Source organism: Cottoperca gobio, chromosome 6 (genome assembly GCF_900634415.1).
Source record: "Cottoperca gobio chromosome 6, fCotGob3.1, whole genome shotgun sequence".
Classification (NCBI taxonomy): Eukaryota; Metazoa; Chordata; class Actinopteri; order Perciformes; family Bovichtidae; genus Cottoperca; species Cottoperca gobio.
Genome location: NC_041360.1, coordinates 21,213,985 through 21,231,164, shown reverse-complemented (window position 1 = coordinate 21,231,164; position 17,180 = coordinate 21,213,985). Strand labels below are relative to the sequence as shown.

The following is a 17,180-nucleotide window of genomic DNA, read 5'->3' as shown; positions in this document are numbered from 1 at the left end:
TTCCCAGTCATTAAATCGGCACAAGATAATGTGAAAGAGAATCAAGAGTGCAACTGTTTCGGGTTTTCATGGTGACTTAATGCACAACAAAAGCTTTTTAATGCATCATCAAATACAACAGCAATATAAATACTTAATATTGGATCATTCCTTTTAAAATGTACTTCTTTTTTTTACTCTGACATGTTTTCATGGAGGAGTAATCTTGACTTTTGGGGTTAATATATGCAACAATATCGAAGCCCAAAGGTCCATTTAGGCACTGCTCTAAAGGAAGTCAATGATTTCGTGGGTCAACTCGTCTGAGCAAGACCTTAAAGTGAGGAAGGCGCTTGCATGGAGGGCCCTGAACGGCATGACCTGTGTGTGGAACTCCAACCTCCCCCGATAAATGAAACTCAGCTTCTTCCATGCAACAGTGGAGTTTGTTCTCCTTTATGGCAGTGAATGCTGGACCCTGAAGCCCACCCTGCAGAAATCCCTAGATGGGTGCTACACGAGAATGCTGCGTGTGGTACTTGGCATCAACAAGGATGAGCATGTCACCAACACGCACTTGTATGAGGGGGGTGCTAAGGGTGGGTGAGAAAACACCGGTTAGGAGAATGAGGCTGGCAGGTCACGGCCAGAGACACCAAGAGCTGCCAGCCAGCAAACTTGTGCTGTGGGAGCCAACACACGGGCACCGATCACGAGGGCGTCCCGCAATAACATACGTGGATGTACTCAGGAAAGATGCGGGAGAAGAAAATACTGGCGAGCTAGCCAGATACATGGAGGATCGGGATGACTGGAAGCACCGATGGAGGGCCCGTCTGAGGACGACCTAGTAGTTCTCACGGCGGAGCACTATTAAGAGGCACATTGTCCATTGTAGACAAACAGACAGACAGACAGGGACATTTAGGAGATCTGGAAAGAGCTGCTAACATAAGTTACCATCTTTTCAGGTCGAAATTATTCACAGAGAAACATAACAATCAAGAGTCTCACCACACCCTCAAAGAAAGTAGACCCCTTTTCACAGCAGACATTTAACTAATATTATTAATAATGAATTTTCCATTTACACTAAATAATCCTGTAAACCATTAATATATAACATCTTTGATTTCCCTTCACTGACAAGTCAAAATGTCAGCTGTGAAACACACAATATTAATCCCATTTCAGTCATTTAATATGTTTAATATTTCAAACCTTTAGCTCAAGCCTCATTGCATTAATGTCAGATGAACTCATGAGAGGAGACAGTTTCCCCCGTCTGCGCCGCAAGCTCTTTGTAGGCCTAATCTGTCTGCAAAAAGCTCCGTCCCCATCTCCAGCGTCTTTCTGTACAGTGGTCTCTCTCCGGCGTTGGACCTGCTGAGACTTACCTGTCGCAGTGTTTCCCTTCAACATCCTCATTTTCCTCTACCTTCTTTGTACCGGCCCAGACGAGCCTTACTTCCCAGCACCACCCGGCTACACCAGCGGGGCTGTTGGAGCCCAATGGCACCGAGCTCATGGCAGTCGAGGTGAGGTGATCCAACGTTAAATGAAGTGTTTGTGCATAGGTTGAGTTAAGTTACACAGAAGCCTCAGAAGTTGAAGCTTTAACTTTTATTATTTAACTTTCATAGTCAACAGAAGGATTATTTCCTCCTTTTTTCTAGTTGTCTAGGAAACAGAGATCTTACTCTGCTACGTTTTTGGGTTTGAGCATAAGTGCTAGTTCTGTACATTCAGTTTATTTATAAAATACATTTCACAAACAAAGACCAAACTTTCTATGAATGCAAATGAGTTTATTGGAATAACACGTAAATATGAGAAGTGAGACAAACAGGAGAGAAAGATTTGACACAACTATACAGGTAGGCACAGGAAGTTGTTCCTGGACAGAAGTTATAATAACTCCTTATAAACAGTCAAAGACAATGTAAAAGTTATAATCTTCACATTTTATTGTACAATGCAGTTTAAGTTCATGTGAAGCATTATTCGAACTAACCCGGAGAGTGTAGTAGTAGTAGTAGTAATAGTAGTAGTAGTAGTAGTAATAGTAGTAGTAGTAGTAGTAGTAGTAGTAGTAGTAGTAGTAGTAGTAGTAGTAGTAGTATAGTAGTAGTAGTAGTAGTAATAGTAGTAGTAGTAGTATTAAGAGTAAGTAGTATAGTTAGTAGTAGTCGTATAGTAGTAGTAGTATAGTAGTAGTAGTAGTAGTAGTAGTAGTAGTAATAGTAGTAGTAGTAGTCGTAGTAGTAGTAGTAGTAATAATAGTAGTAGTAAGTAGTAGTAATAGTAGTAGTAATAGTAGTAGTATAATAGTAGTAGTAGTAGTATAGTAGTAGTAAGTAATAGTAGTAGTAGTAGTAGTAATAGTAGTAGTAGTATCCGTCGTCGTCGTAGTCGTCCTAGTGTCGTAGTCGTCCGTATCGCACTACAGTATAGTCGTGTAGTCTAATAGTAGTGTCGTCTCCTCGTCGTCGTCGTCGTCGTCGTCGTCGTCGTCGTCGTCATCGTAGTCTCGTCCTCGTCGTCGTCCCGTCGTCGTCTCGTCGACCCGTAGTCGTCGTCGTCTCGTCGTCGTCCGTCGTCGTCTCGTCTCGTCGTCGTAGTCTAGTCGTCCTCGCGTCGTAGTCGTCCTCGTCGTCTCGTCGTCCTCGTCGTCGTCGTTCGTCGTCGTCCTCCTTCGTCGTCGCCTCGTCGTCCTCGTCGTCGTCGTCTCGTCCCGTCGTCGTCCTCCTCGTCTTCTCGTCGTCGTCGTCGTCGTCGTCGTCCTCGTCGTCGTCCTCCTCGTCGTCGTCGTCGTCGTCCTCGTCGTCCTCGTCGTCGTCGTCGTCTGTCGTCGTCCTTCGTCTCGTCGTCCGTCGTGTCCTCGTCGTCGTCGTCGTAGTAGTAGTAGTATAGTAGTAGTAGTAGTAGTAGTAGTAGTAGTATACTAGTAGTAGTAATAGTAGTAGTAGTAGTAGTAATAGTAATAGTAGTAGTAGTAATAGTAGTAGTAGTAGTAGTAGTAGTAATAGTAGTAGTAGTAGAAACAAAGTTAAATATGTAAGAAACAGTGGACTTTGAAAACTTGTAACTCCTTCAGCTAATCAGCCGGATCAAAGACCTTCACGTCAACAGAAGTATACCATCCCAGCAGAACTGGGAGTGGCGGGGAGCCCCCCAGGAAGGCTGACCACAGTCTATAAATGAATGATGAATAGAAGAAAATAAGAACAATGCAATGCAGTTTGATAACTGACAGCTTGCAAAGCTTTGACCGGTGGTTTGCCTCAGAGCAGTTGGCTGTCCCCTCTGCATGTCTGCTAGATACTGAAGTGATGTGGTGCAGGAGCCTGGACTTATGCAACTCAACATTCTAATCTATTACCATGACATCATCACATTCTGCATTCTGTTCTCTCTCCTGTAATCCCTCTCTCAAATACAAACAACTCCATGTTTCAATAATCCACACATTATGACCCATTATGATATAACACTTTACTTTATAGAACAATAAATACATTTGGTCTATTGCTATTGCATTTTAAGTCATACATGCAACAAGTCACTGCCACAGAAAGTGTGAGCTGTTCTAATAAACTCCTGAAATGATCCTGTTTACCTTTTTTTAAAGATTTATCTTTTTATTGGGAATACACACATAACATACAGTAGTATAAAATTGCAATTCTCTCCCATTTTTGTTGTGTTGCGTGTTCCTTCTCAATGAAACAGTTGTATTTACTCTTTCTCTGTGTGTGTGTGTGTGTGTGTGTGTGTGTGTGTGTGTGTGTGTGTGTGTGTGTGTGTGTGTGTGTGTGTGTGAGAGAGAGAGAGAGAGAGAAAAGACTGGAATGTTTTTAGAAACATCTGTTCAAACACTTCCTGTTTACCATCTGAACATCTTCACTGTTTACACTGTAACCCCATGCTGACCTGCAGTATCCATATATCCAATATCTAGACTTAAATATCACAGAAACAGTTTTAACGACGGCTGCAATGAAAGCCCAAAGGTGTCTAAAGTAGAAGTTGTGGAGATTTAGACTTCATCACTCTTGCAGAGATAATTTTTATAAAAAAGTTTTTTATAGTAATACCTTTAAATGTAGTAACATAACATTATCTCTTCAGGGCTCGGGGGATAAGACACCAATGTCTCCGGTTTGAATCTCCACTATTACTGTCAAAATATATTATTTCATGGATGTTATGTTGTGAAAGTTCAATGTTTGCTTTGAAATTAAAATACTGGAATGTGTAGAGAATTTCTTAATGAAATTAGTTCAAAATCTAATTTGGATGATCATATATTCCACCTTTTCTCCACATACCAAAACAATGAAATAACCGCCCTACTGGCCATACTACCATCTTTGCCTTTATTTGCAAATCGCTGTATCACATATGAAAATCATTGAAAATATCTTTGCTGGATGGAGGAGACAATGTACAAGTGTAAGACATAACCTCATAATGAATAAAAGATCTGATAGGATATTACCTGCCAGGCAAAAGTTATGTCCTGGATATTTTGTCTTTGGCCACTTTAACGCAAAGACACATTTCAGTTAGAAAGTAAAATCAAAGTAACTTATACCCGTCAAATAAATGTAGTGAAGTAAAACAACATTTCCCCATATGACATGTACAGTAGTGGATTAGAAGTTTAAAGTAGCATGCATTGGAAATACCCAGGTATGGTATAAGTACCTTAAGTACTTTACACCACTGATTATCATTTCATACATGTCTTTACATTTAATTGTCTCCTTATGGCAAGAGGTGACACAGCTGTAGGTTAAGATCTACTTTCATCTGTAAACACAGTATTGTGTTTTCTTACACCAGGTATATACAGAAAAATGGTTTAAAGACCCTTTTAAATACATTCCTGAAGACTGCCTCACATACATTCACTCTTCAGTCAGACTCTGAAAGTGAAGGCTGTTTGTGTGGGTTGTTACATGTGACCACTGTATACACTGTGTGTGTTTGAACATGTGAGATACAACAAAAGAGTGTGTTAGTGTTTGCACACATTTGTGCATAGAGAATATGAGCAGCCTAGAGGATTGTGGGGGATCTGTTTGTGAGTCTCGGGTTTGTGTGTGTTTGCGGGGGGGGGAAGGATGGGTGGTGTTATTGTGTCTCTCGGGATTTGTGTGTGTTTGTGTTGTGTGTGTGTGTGTGTTGGTGGGGGTGTTTGCAGGTCTCGTAACTCTCCGCTGGGGTGGTCTGGTTTGAGAACAAGAGAAATGAGGGTGTGTGTGTGTGTGTGTGTGTGTGTGTGTGTGTGGAGGACATTGCTATATATTCAGACTTGAGTGTAAGACACACCCTCCTAGATAGAGAGAGAAACAGGAGGAAAAGTTGCAGAGAGAAAGTGAAATGAGAGAAGACAGGATGAAAGGACTGCGGCTACATTTTGCTTCTCGATGATCATCACACCACCATCACAGCATCTAAGAAAATATTTGGTCATCCAAGCTGATGAAGTAGCCTGAGGTAAGTGTTGTGCTGTGCTTTATCATACTTCCTCTCAAGATCAGCTCCTTGTGTACTTTAGTATAGCTAGGATGCAACTTTTACATGCAAAACATGCTGTTTGATAAAGGCTGTAATCTAAATGTACAGAATGAATTCCAAACAATTCAGCATACCTTGTAAACATAAAAGCAGTAATAGAGATAAAATCACATGCTGCATGATTAACTAATGATCTGTCAATGCCTGGCAAAGGTCATATGCTTCATTACATGTATTGGCAGCTACTGTATTGGTGCAGTGTGAGAATCTGTCGAGGTGTTTTTGATCCAATAAATTTTGCACAAGAGAATATTTACAGTGTGAGCATGGACAAGAACACACACAATGTAACTGCACTGATGACATGTTGCTGTTGTTTCCAAGTAAAACATAATAAATAAAAGTCTGCATTCTCTGGCAGATTAGTCTAAAATTCCTGGACTAAATTCCTGAAGTAAGATGTCTGTTGCTACTTTGACTTGTTGTTGCAAGTGGTGCTTGTATTGTATTTAAGGTATTTGCGACAGTTGCACAAGTTTAAGAATCTCGTCTTGTTGTGTTGAATTTTCAGACAATCCGAGCCAACGGACTGAACAGGGATCTGATCTGCTACTGGCATCTGGACCCAGAAACAAAGGACTTTTTTCCTCTAGACATTGTTTTGAACAAACTTGCCAGGAACGTTTTGGGACCTCCAGTGATTTTAATGGCAAATGATTTTATATAGAAACCAAAGACACGGACGCAGAGATGTCAGACGCAGACTTCCCCACCTCCCCTTCTCCTTCTCCCCCTCCCCTCTTCGACTGCGACTACAGCGACTGGTCTCCATCCTTCTCCATCATCCCAACCGTCTACCTGCTGGCCTTCCTGGTTGGTTGCATCGGCAACAGCCTGGTGCTGTGGGCCTACCTGGACCGACCCGATGGGAGGGGAACTGGAAAGCTCTGTCGCATTTTCAGAACCAGACAGCAGAGCATTAACAGCGCTGGTAGAGTTACCACGGGTCATTTCCTCAGAAGAAGACAGAACACTGCGGATCTTCCTCAGGACAAAGACCCTCCTCTCACTCCTCCACCTCCTCCTCTCATCCTCCCTCCACCCCTCGTCCCTCCCGCTCACTCACAGACTCTCTGATAGCCAGCTTGGCGTTGGCTGACCTCTGCTTCCTTGTCACTCTCCCTCTGTGGGCCGTCTACACAGCGATGGGCTACCACTGGCCATTTGGGCAACCACTGTGCCAAATCAGCAGCTTCCTCACGGCGCTCAACATGTACGCCAGCGTGTTCAGCCTGAGCATGCTCAGTGTGGAGCGGTACTGGGTTCTGACTGGACGCCGGCACTCCAGCCACCACGCCCCACAGAGCTGCCCCAGCCGGGCTTTGTGGATACTTGGAGGGGTGTGGGTGATGGCGGGGGTGTTGGCACTTCCTGGTCTGCTGCTGCGCTCTGTCAGGGAGGTGAACCTTGAATCTGATTATGATTTGGAGGTAGAGCAAATTCATCCAACTCCTGACTCTGGATCAGTCTTCCTCTCCTGCCAGATGGATTACTCCATGCTGATTGGAGCAGAGCTGGAGGAGACAGATCGAGAGAGGGCAGAGATGTGGTGGGCGGCCGCCTTGAGTCTCAAATCAACTCTAATTGGCTTCCTGCTTCCTCTTGTCATCTTGCTGGTCTGCTACTACTCATTGGCCCAGCTCCTCAACAGACATTTTGGCCAGGGCCCTCGTCCTGACCGCAGGCGCCAGCGAAGACTCCTGAGGGTCATCGTCACTTTAGTGATGGCTTTCTTCCTGTGCTGGCTGCCTCTACATGTTAATAAGACTCTTTCCATGATGCTGGAGTTTGGATTTGTCCCGTACTCCTGCTTTTTGGATCAGATTTTACTGGCTGCTCAGCCGTACGTCACCTGTTTAGCATATCTCAACTCCTGTCTTAACCCTCTCTTATACGCTGCATGCGACCCCTCATTCAGGAAAAGATGCAGAGGAGCTCTTCTCATGTTGTGCAGGACGAGCAAGAGAGGAGGAGGAGAGGGAAGGGAGGGGAAGAAGGATGAAGGAGAGGAAGAGAAAGAGGAAAGGAGTTCGGCTTTTCCCACAAGAACACAAGAGGAAACAGCAGATAGGACAGAGGAGGGAGAAGAGGAGAGGGTGGGGGAGGTGGCTGAGATGATTGCTGAGATAACGACTTGAAATGAAAGAATCATATCTAATTTCACATCGAGGAACTAGGACATGAAGTCATTTTGTTTGCTGATAATAAACCAGTATATTTCAGTATATCGACAATAGACTTTCCAAAGTGGCCTAAACTCAGACTCTGTGTCAGAGGTCAATATTTTTAAAATAAACATTCTTATCAAATGAACATTCATGAGTTCATAGTTAAAATTCCAATCTACATTTTCCCAAAGGAAAGATGCCACCACTTCCTAAAAGATAGTTCTCATGTCATCTGATCTGTTTTGATATCTTCTAATATACTGTGAGTTGTTTATCTTCTTGTCTTGCACTGTTGTTGTTTTTCTATTAAAGTAAGGAACATGTAAACTGGCATTTGTCTATTTAATTATGAGAAAATAAAGTGCATCTCTAAATATGTAAAAATTCTGGTTCAAATTAAGAGGAACAAAGTACAATAGCTCTTAATTATATTCAGTAAGTAAGTTTATTTGTCAGTTCATCTGTAGAACAGTTGAAATAAAATACTGTTACACCTGGAGAACAACACTGTGTTAGGGTGGTTAGATAGGTGTTCAAATAAAGTGTATAACAATATTGAAAAGATAAAACAAGGTTTAGATATAAGTATTATATGTAAGATATATGTACAAGTAGATTTGTGTGTGTGTGTGTGTGTGTGTGTGTGTGTGTGTGTGTGTGCGTGTGTGTGTGTGTGTGTGTGTGTGTGTGTGTGTGTGTGTGTGTTTATGAGTGATGGGTTACTCTAATAAAATATGTGTTTATGTGAAAATAGTACATAGTAATCTTTTTAAAAATATTTTCTATAACTATAATATAAATAATATCCTATTTGTTATATTCAAGATAATATATATATATATATATATATATATATATATATATATATATATATATATATATATATATATACCCATAGACTACCTTAAATAAGTAGTGTAACCGGTTGCTTTATATGCATATGCATGGTAGGTGTATATGACAGTATAGTGTATACAGCGATGCTTATATTTATATTATATTTATATTGATAGAGATGATATTAACATGTTAAAAAACAGTAAGTATTTAAACTATGAAATATATAATTTTACATTATTTATGTTAACTGTTCATCACAGTGTTGGCGGAGTTACTTTTGGAAGGAGTTCACAACTACTGCAAATCTACTGCAAATCTACTCTCGGGATAAAAGTCTAGTTTTGGTTAACTAAAGCTACTCGTAAAATAGTACAATAAAGTCACATGCTAACAAAAAATGCCACTCAATTGAGTTTTTTTGCAAAAAGTGCCACTTGTCACAGGTCATACACAATAAAAATAAAATAAAAAGTATATGCCTGGAATAAAAAAAAAAGGGGTTGAATTAGAGTATTTTTAATAAATGTTCCTTTATAGCCCAAAATGGTTTGTAGTTTCAGTAGTTAACCAAACAAACATGTACTTTTACTACTTAATCACTATGCAAATACGAATGAAGTTTAGTTTAGTTCACTACTCCCCAAAATTGTTCCATATTTCAAGTACCTTACTCCGTCCCGAGGGGGTCACTAATGCACCATTAAACAGTTTGACAACCTCCATAAAACTCAGACTTGACCACGTTGTTTACATGCAGAAAGTAAAAGCGCCCTCTCGTTATCAGATTAAACTGTGCACGACTGATTACAGCAGTTTACTCATTGATTCTCTGGCAATTCATATTGGAAACATTTTGCAAACTTACAGGAAGCAATTGTTGCACTGCAGAAAACGTTGTTTGTGTTGCAGTTTGACTGGTTCGAAGAAATGATGAAGATGGGAACAGCATTGATTTATGATGAGGAGATGACCAAATACAAACTGCTCTGGGTTGAGTAAGTAACGACACATTTTGCTCGGCTTACGTTGCAGATAGCGAGCTAATCAAATAGCGTTAAGCCTAATTGAATAACACTTAAAGTAATACGATTAGCACATCTGCATTTAATTATCTCCATCCCTCTATCCTTATATATTGATAGGTTGGTGCAAGAAGTAACGTTGACGTTACTGTAGCTTAGCTAACGTTAGCTAACTATAAGCTAGTTAACGTTTTTGTCTGTAAAGTTATCTTACTGAGTCCAAAGGTTATCAATGGTTGATAAATATGTCTGAAATGAAGCGCACAAAGTTGTAAATCTTTACTTCAGATTAGTGATTCATTCCTCAAAAAATGGTAGGAACTGAAGTTGGGGTTTGTGTTGTAGCATGCCCGGATGGTTAGAGAGGAGCACCCGCAGTGTAACCTCCGAAGCTAACAGTCGTAGTTATCTTATCCCTCTTATCATCATGTATTTCAAATAAAACTCCAAACTTATCACATTCACTTTAAGTATTTCCATACAGTTTAGTTGTTACTTTGTACTCTGTTTTCAGATCTTATTGTTGATTATTATTATTATTATTATTATTATTATTATTATTATTATTATTATTATTATTGATGATTCTGTGCAAGTTTATGGACAATGTTACGGTTTTTACTCAAAGAAAGATTTTCTGATTGATAAAACGTTACACATTAATCATGCACACACATTTATTTCAGCTGTAATAAATATCTTTATTTTATTTGTGCACAAAAAAAATGCAAAAATCGAATTAATAAAAATGAAAAAACATGAATTTCAAATGATCAAACACAAATGTAGTTGTGTTGAATTGAGATACAGATCAAAGCATCCACTAGAATAAGACACACATCTTACAACTGTATGGAATACTATTTTAATATTTATTTTCTCCAGCCCTGCATGTAAGATCGAGGTACCTGAGCGTCTGACAGTGAGTCATGAGGCTTTGATAAAGAGCGGTCTTGCTGATCGTTGTGTCTCCGTACCTGTCCGCCAGGCGACTGATGCAGACATCCTGCTGGTTCACAGGTCAGTCCTGTGTTCAGTTCAGTTCATTGCTCTACCTCTGTGTGAGGCTGAGAGAAATACCCAAAGCCACTCAACTACATCCACTTTGCTGTTCTTAACAGTGAGGAGTACTTGGAGGCAGTGAAGAAGACCCCTTATATGACTCTGGAGGACCTGAAGGAGTTCACCCTGCAGTATGGCGACGTCTACTTCCACCCAGTTAGTCCTGAACTTACTCGCTGAGTTGCAGCTGTTGTCATTTATCCGTATCTCTTGATCAGCTTCACTCCTGGCAAACCATTCCTCTTTCTCATTTGCTGTTTCTAGAACATCTATCACTGCGCCAAGCTGGCTGCCGGCGCCGCTCTGCAACTAGTGGACAGTGTTATGACGGGGAAGGTGAGGAACGGCATGGCTCTGGTCAGGTGAGTTAACCAGCAGTCCAGATATTTACCCTGATGCTACAGTGAGTGTGCACAACAAATGCTTCACGTATTCTTTACAAACAAGAAATACAAATATTAAAAACAATTCTGTATAAATTATTAAAGAAGTTAAAGAAATGGTTGTGGAAACAATGACTAAAACTGAGCAATATAACAAGCTAATCTGGTGCCAGATATTTGACATAGATAAACATTAAGAGATACATTTGCGATTTGTGGAACTAGAATAACATTTAGGCAACCTGTATAAAATACCACATTTTTATATCATTATAATATAAATACTAAGCATTTGTTTTTAAGTTTAAGTTGTTTTTTTTGTCCTGTATAGACTAAATCATGTATCAATTACTGCAAAAATCTTGACAGGTATATGACTTCTCATTTAACAGACCACCAGGACACCACAGTACGCGCAGTGCTGCCAATGGATTCTGTGTGTTCAACAATGTGGCCATAGCAGCTCAATATGCCAAGCAAAAATATGGAGTTAAAAGGTAACTTTAGTTATTTTGTTCCAAGACCTACTGTATTAGTTCCGCCACAATCTATTTATTTACTTCTTTATGTATTTTCAGGGTGTTGATAGTTGACTGGGATGTACATCATGGTCAAGGTGTGCAGTACTGTTTTGAAGATGATCCGAGGTGAGTCTTAACTGAGAGATCCTGAAATGTTTACGTGGATGTCGTCTTCGCACATTCTGCATACTTTGTTTTTTATCCCCAGCGTGCTGTACTTCTCATGGCACCGCTACGAGCATCAGAAATTCTGGCCTCAACTTAGAGAATCCGACTATGACAATGTCGGCAAAGACAAAGGGGCAGGATTCAATATAAACGTACCATGGAACAAAGTAAGTAACCACAGAACGTATGGCATTTCTTAATTTGCTAGGCCTTCTTTTAAAAATGCTGCTTTCTTTATCTTACACTCGACTTTTTGACTGACTGAAATAATATAGTCATGGCTTTAAAATAATTAAAATAGTCTTTTCCTTAACTAAATTAAAGAAGAAAATGGGACAAATATATCTTTTAATAAATAACTTGTATTAACTATTCATAACCTTAATTAGTTATTCAAAGAATAATTAAACGTATTAAATTATCAAATTATGTTAAATTACTTCATAAGCCCAAAGTGGTGTTTTTTAAATTGCTTTCGTAGTTAAATCAAGTAAAATATGCCGTTTTAAAGACGTGTGTTTGTTTGAAATGATTGCTGTACTAATGCGTCCATGATGTAAAATGTTAAATCCTTTACTGAATATCAAATCTGATCCTTTTTTAACATTTATGTGTACGAATGTTTTTTCATTAATGGGGGAATATTTCAGGTGGGAATGAAGAACAGTGACTATCTTTCAGTCTTCTGTCACGTCCTTCTGCCAGTCGCATACGAGGTAAACCATTTTGGAGAATTCACATTTTGTTTACAGATGTGTTGGATATTATTATATCAATATTTGATTAATCATGGGATTCTTTGTCATAGTTTAGTCCCGACTTGGTCTTGGTGTGTGCAGGCTTTGACTCGGCCATCGGTGACCCAGAGGTGAAGAAATACAAGTTCTACTTTACAACTTTATGTTTATTATTGGTCATAGTTAGCGGTGGTGGTGTTGTACAAGTATACCTTAGCAGCCTCTGAGTGTATCTTTATGCATGTGCAGCCCTTGCATTTGTGTCATGTTGCTCTTTCATCTCATGACGTGCGAGTGCTGCGCTCAGTCAGACTTTAGTGGATGATTATTAAAGCGAATGTTATATTTTCAGGGTGAAATGCGTGCCAGCCCGGACATCTTTGCCCACCTCACTCACCTCCTGATGAACCTCGCAGGAGGGAAACTGTGTGCTGTACTGGAGGTCAGGCCAAATATACTTATCAGCGCAGGCATATGAAACAATCTTCACACATTTCTCCAAAGTTGTTTGGCTGTAAAAGGTTTTTCTTGTGCACTTGTTTTCCAGGGAGGATACAACTTGACTTCCCTCCCCCAGTCTGTGTGTCAAACAGTTCAAACTTTGCTTGGAGATCCTGCACCTCGACCTGCAAACCTCAATGGTCCCTGTGAAAGGTCGGTCTCACCGTAGGTAGATCGTGTGTGTGTGTGTGTGTGTGTGTGTGTGTGTGTGTGTGTGTGTGTGTGTGTGTGTGTGTGTGTGTGTGTGTGTGTGTGTGTGTGTGTGTGTGTGTGTGTGTGTGTGTGTGTGTGTGTGTGTGTGTGTGTGTTTATAACTGTATTGAATTTATTTTTCTCTTCTCAGTGCACTTGAGTCCCTTCACTGTAGCCGATCAGCTCACAGGCCGTACTGGTCCTGTCTAAAACATGCAGGTAGAACATCCACATTATTCTTTTTGAGCCATTCCTCTGCATTTACCCACAGATCAACTCGACCTGGTCAGTCTGAGATTCAGGTGTGTTCTGCTAGTAGCCTTTTTATATTCACTGCTTAATAAAATATTCCATTAACATCTTTCTCCAGCCGAGCTACCCACCTCTGATGTCAGCACAAAGCGCTCTAAATTAGAAGAAGAAGAAGAAGAAGAAGAAAGGCTGGAGGAGGGAGAAGAGAAGAAAAGCGCAGAGGAAGAAGTTTGGCCAGAGCCTCCGAAACGTGTCGCTCCTCCTGTCCGCACTGCTTTAGTCCTCCCTAATGGCGTGGCTTGCCCTGACGGATGTACACGCTTCAGCTCACCCGACGACTCGGTCATAGTCAGCAAACTCAAGTAACATTATTCATACTAATCAACTTCATTTCTTATTATTGCCACATGAAGAGTTTATCATAGGAGGAGCTGAGTTCAAAAGAACAGTTAAATATTGTAACATAAATGTGTTTTTTTCCTAAATAAGGAAGAATCTCCTCAAAGATTCAGACGACAGCGACGCTCTCACAACCCTCGCCAGTCTTATTGCCCTCATAGAGAAAATGGAGAAGAATGAGGTACAGTCTGGATATTTCTTTGTCTCTTCGAGTGCCGTGATGTGATCATCCCCGAGCTGATGTCATTATATTTCATTACCTCTAATCAGATCTGCAATGGCTTGGCGCTGGTCCATGACGTCTCCATGGCGATGATGTGTGTTGTCCAGCACGCTGCAACTGCTCTCAGCAACCGGTATAGCAATGTTGATCTTCTCCATTATGTACAGTGACTGTGTGCGTTTTTAATATTTCTTAGATAGAAAAAGTGATCTTATGGTAAGATAAGATAAGATAAGATTGCCTTACAGAGAAACATCCACCCTTAAAGGAACAGTTCTACATTTTAAAACACTTTTTACTTTACTTTACTTGGTAACTTGCAGAGAGTTGGATGACAGACCGGTGTGAAGCAGCAACATCAGCCTACCACCGAGATATAATGTGCTATTGTGAGCAAAGCTAGCTGTTTCCCCCTGTTTCCAGTCTTTATGCTAAGCTAAGCTAACTAGCATTAAGGCACAACACTGGCTGTAGCTTCATATATATGAAAGTGGCATCAATCTTTGTATCTGACTCAAATAAGCATATGTAGAACTATTTCTTTAAACCTTATTAACAATGTTTTTGAGCTGTTTCTGGTTTGTTTGTTTGTTGTGCTGCAGCCAAATGAAGGGATTTCTGTTGTAGATACAGTTTTGAAGAAGTGAAAGTTTCCTTTTAAAGAACAAGCTGACTTCTCTGACTCATGTACAACAGAGTCACAGAGTAAATCATTCTGATTTGAAACTCCTGTAGGGTTTTGGTCGTGTGTGTTGGAGACGCTGCGGTCTCGAGTCACTGCGCAGAGGATGGGTGAATATCATTTATGTGTCCCTGAATTATTCCTTTGTGATAAAACTTCCCCTTTTGAGAAAATGTATAAATATATTTGTTAACAACATACAACTTTCCATCTTTAGGAAAACACTCCTGGTGCAGTTCAGCAACAAGCAGTCAGAGGAACAGAAATGCAAATATCACATTCCTGTGTGTCTGAAGAAGGTACTGTGTATGAAAGTAGTAGAATCACAATTTAGAAGATTTGTCAAGTCATATTTTCTGTGTGCATATAGTATTGCACTGGATGCTAATTCAGTTTTACTGTTATATGGTCTTTATTATCACTTTATAACACTTCTCATATCACAGCAAAAGATCTTAAGCTACTTTTTTTAAACACAATTTAACCATTTGATTTAATGTAATGAACAAAAACTACAGTTTTTACAATGTACTTATATGTTAGTAAATATTGTATATATTGTGTGCGTTTGTCAGATGACTTGAGGTGTGTGTTTGTCCTCCCTCAGAGCGGCGGTGACGTGTCCGGCTTCACACAGGCTGTGCTGGGCCTCCTTCTGCCTCTGGGATACGAGTATGACCCCAGTCTGGTCCTGTTGGTTCGGACTCCAGATAGCGGGCTGTGTGACGCTGTGTGGCAACAACTAACAGGCCTGCTGCAGGGCCTCGCACAAGGACACACGCTGGTGCTCATGCAGGTAGGACGGCTGGGACAGACTTGCTCACTGTCCCCGGGGTCATAACCAAACATGCAGAAGAAAGTCTGCCCCAACCTCTTAAATCCTTTAAATCTAACGTATTTCTACTGTTTATTTGTATTTTCTATTTGTATTTTTCTCTCTTTTATGAATTTGCTTTCTGTTTTTTATTTGTTTTACATATTTAAAGCAATTTGAATAGCCTTTGTGTGTGAAATGTGCTCTATAAACAAACTTCCAGCCTTAAAGTAAATGCCATCTCATTCCTTGATAGTGTAGAAATACAAGTGTTCATTTTAGGGAGATTTAAATAGCAGGGTGCTCTGCTTTAGTTGACAGTATATTTGTCATTTCAGGAAGGTGAAGGGGCATGTGTCGGCCCCACGACTTCCTCTCTCCTCGGGGACGCTGCCCCCTCTCTGGGGAAGCTTCATGCTCCTCTACCAGAGGACGTGGAGGCGCTGGAGAGACTGAGACACAGACTGCAGGGCGACTGGAAGCTACTGCAGACTACAGGTGAACAGCATCACTTAGCATTACACATAATGGGACATCCACAGAGTTGTATATATATATATATTACATGTACTATATTAACCTAACGTCTGTCTCCTAAAAACAGCACCCGAAACTGGACGAGTTGATGAGCACTGAAGCCGACACTGCTGCTTTTTTTGTAAAGAAATCAGTTGACGCGTGTAAATCAAACGTCATTTTCAAATGTTTTATAGTCCAAACGTAGCTTTTATCATTCACACCGTGCCCTAAAATAAACTGTATTTTTCATGTGAACCCCATGATTGATTGTCTAAATGATTTTCAGTGCTTTTGATTAACAATCAAAATTATTATTGTTATTAAATTTGTTGTCATCAGTAACGTCTGTGTATAAAGAAAATACAGGTTTGTGTTATAAATTATGATGAGATGAGAAACAAATGGTGAGTCTCCCCCCCCCCCCCCCCCCCATTGATACATTTAACTCTTATTTCTGTGAATTTATCTCTAATGTATTGCTGTCAAAAGTTAACATTTTATCATGCATTTGTTGTTGCACTACGATCAATTACTGTGTATTCTTTTTTAATAGTAAAGAATATTAAATATTCTATAAGTACAATTTTGATTTACTACATTTATTTCATAGCTTAAGTTACTAATTACTTTTCATATGAAGGTTTTACACACAACATATAAGTTTCGTAACAACAGTAAATTCTTCAACCAACTACACCGTTAAAGTACTGCTTATATGAATTAATATATAATTAATCATTTTAAAATTATAACTATGACAGAGACCATTCTTCATAATGAACACTGTACATTTAATTATTTTAAGTACATTTTTTTTAGATAACACTTCTGTACTTTTACTTAAGCAAAGTAGTGTATTACTGCTACATTTATTTAAATGAGGATTTCTAATTGCATTTCATTCTCATTGTTTTTGAGATGTAAAATGTATTCAAATAATTTATCTTATCTAGCTAATTATTTATTTATTGTCATGTATAACATTAAATAAATAAAATCATGTTGGCTCAGGATGATTCCTCTATTTATATAACCAGACTTTGAAAACACTTCCTTATCCTGCCGGTAGGGGGCGCTGTGGGATGAACCGCCAGTAAACATTGAAGCAGATGAAGCTTTTTCCTCACATGTG

The 17,180-nt window shown here is 39.8% G+C and overlaps 2 protein-coding genes across 2 annotated transcripts; both read left to right on the top strand.

The window, feature by feature from the left end:
- The first annotated feature begins 6,255 nt into the window (after window positions 1-6,255).
- aplnr2 (apelin receptor 2) lies at window positions 6,256-7,703 on the top strand. The gene is given in 2 exon segments (XM_029433389.1): window positions 6,256-6,525; window positions 6,528-7,703. Coding segments are annotated over 2 exon segments (1,446 nt in total).
- A 1,606-nt stretch (window positions 7,704-9,309) lies between these two features.
- On the top strand, window positions 9,310-16,855 carry hdac10 (histone deacetylase 10). The gene is made up of 20 exons (XM_029432931.1): window positions 9,310-9,568; window positions 10,481-10,615; window positions 10,717-10,813; window positions 10,922-11,019; window positions 11,433-11,537; window positions 11,619-11,687; window positions 11,770-11,896; window positions 12,380-12,445; window positions 12,538-12,597; window positions 12,819-12,908; window positions 13,014-13,120; window positions 13,311-13,378; window positions 13,530-13,773; window positions 13,901-13,991; window positions 14,081-14,166; window positions 14,769-14,825; window positions 14,933-15,014; window positions 15,323-15,511; window positions 15,868-16,027; window positions 16,134-16,855. The coding sequence occupies exons 1-20, from the start codon at window positions 9,501-9,503 to the stop codon at window positions 16,163-16,165; spliced, it is 2,031 nt and encodes a 676-aa protein (XP_029288791.1). The 5' UTR covers window positions 9,310-9,500; the 3' UTR covers window positions 16,166-16,855.
- Window positions 16,856-17,180: the final 325 nt, after the last annotated feature.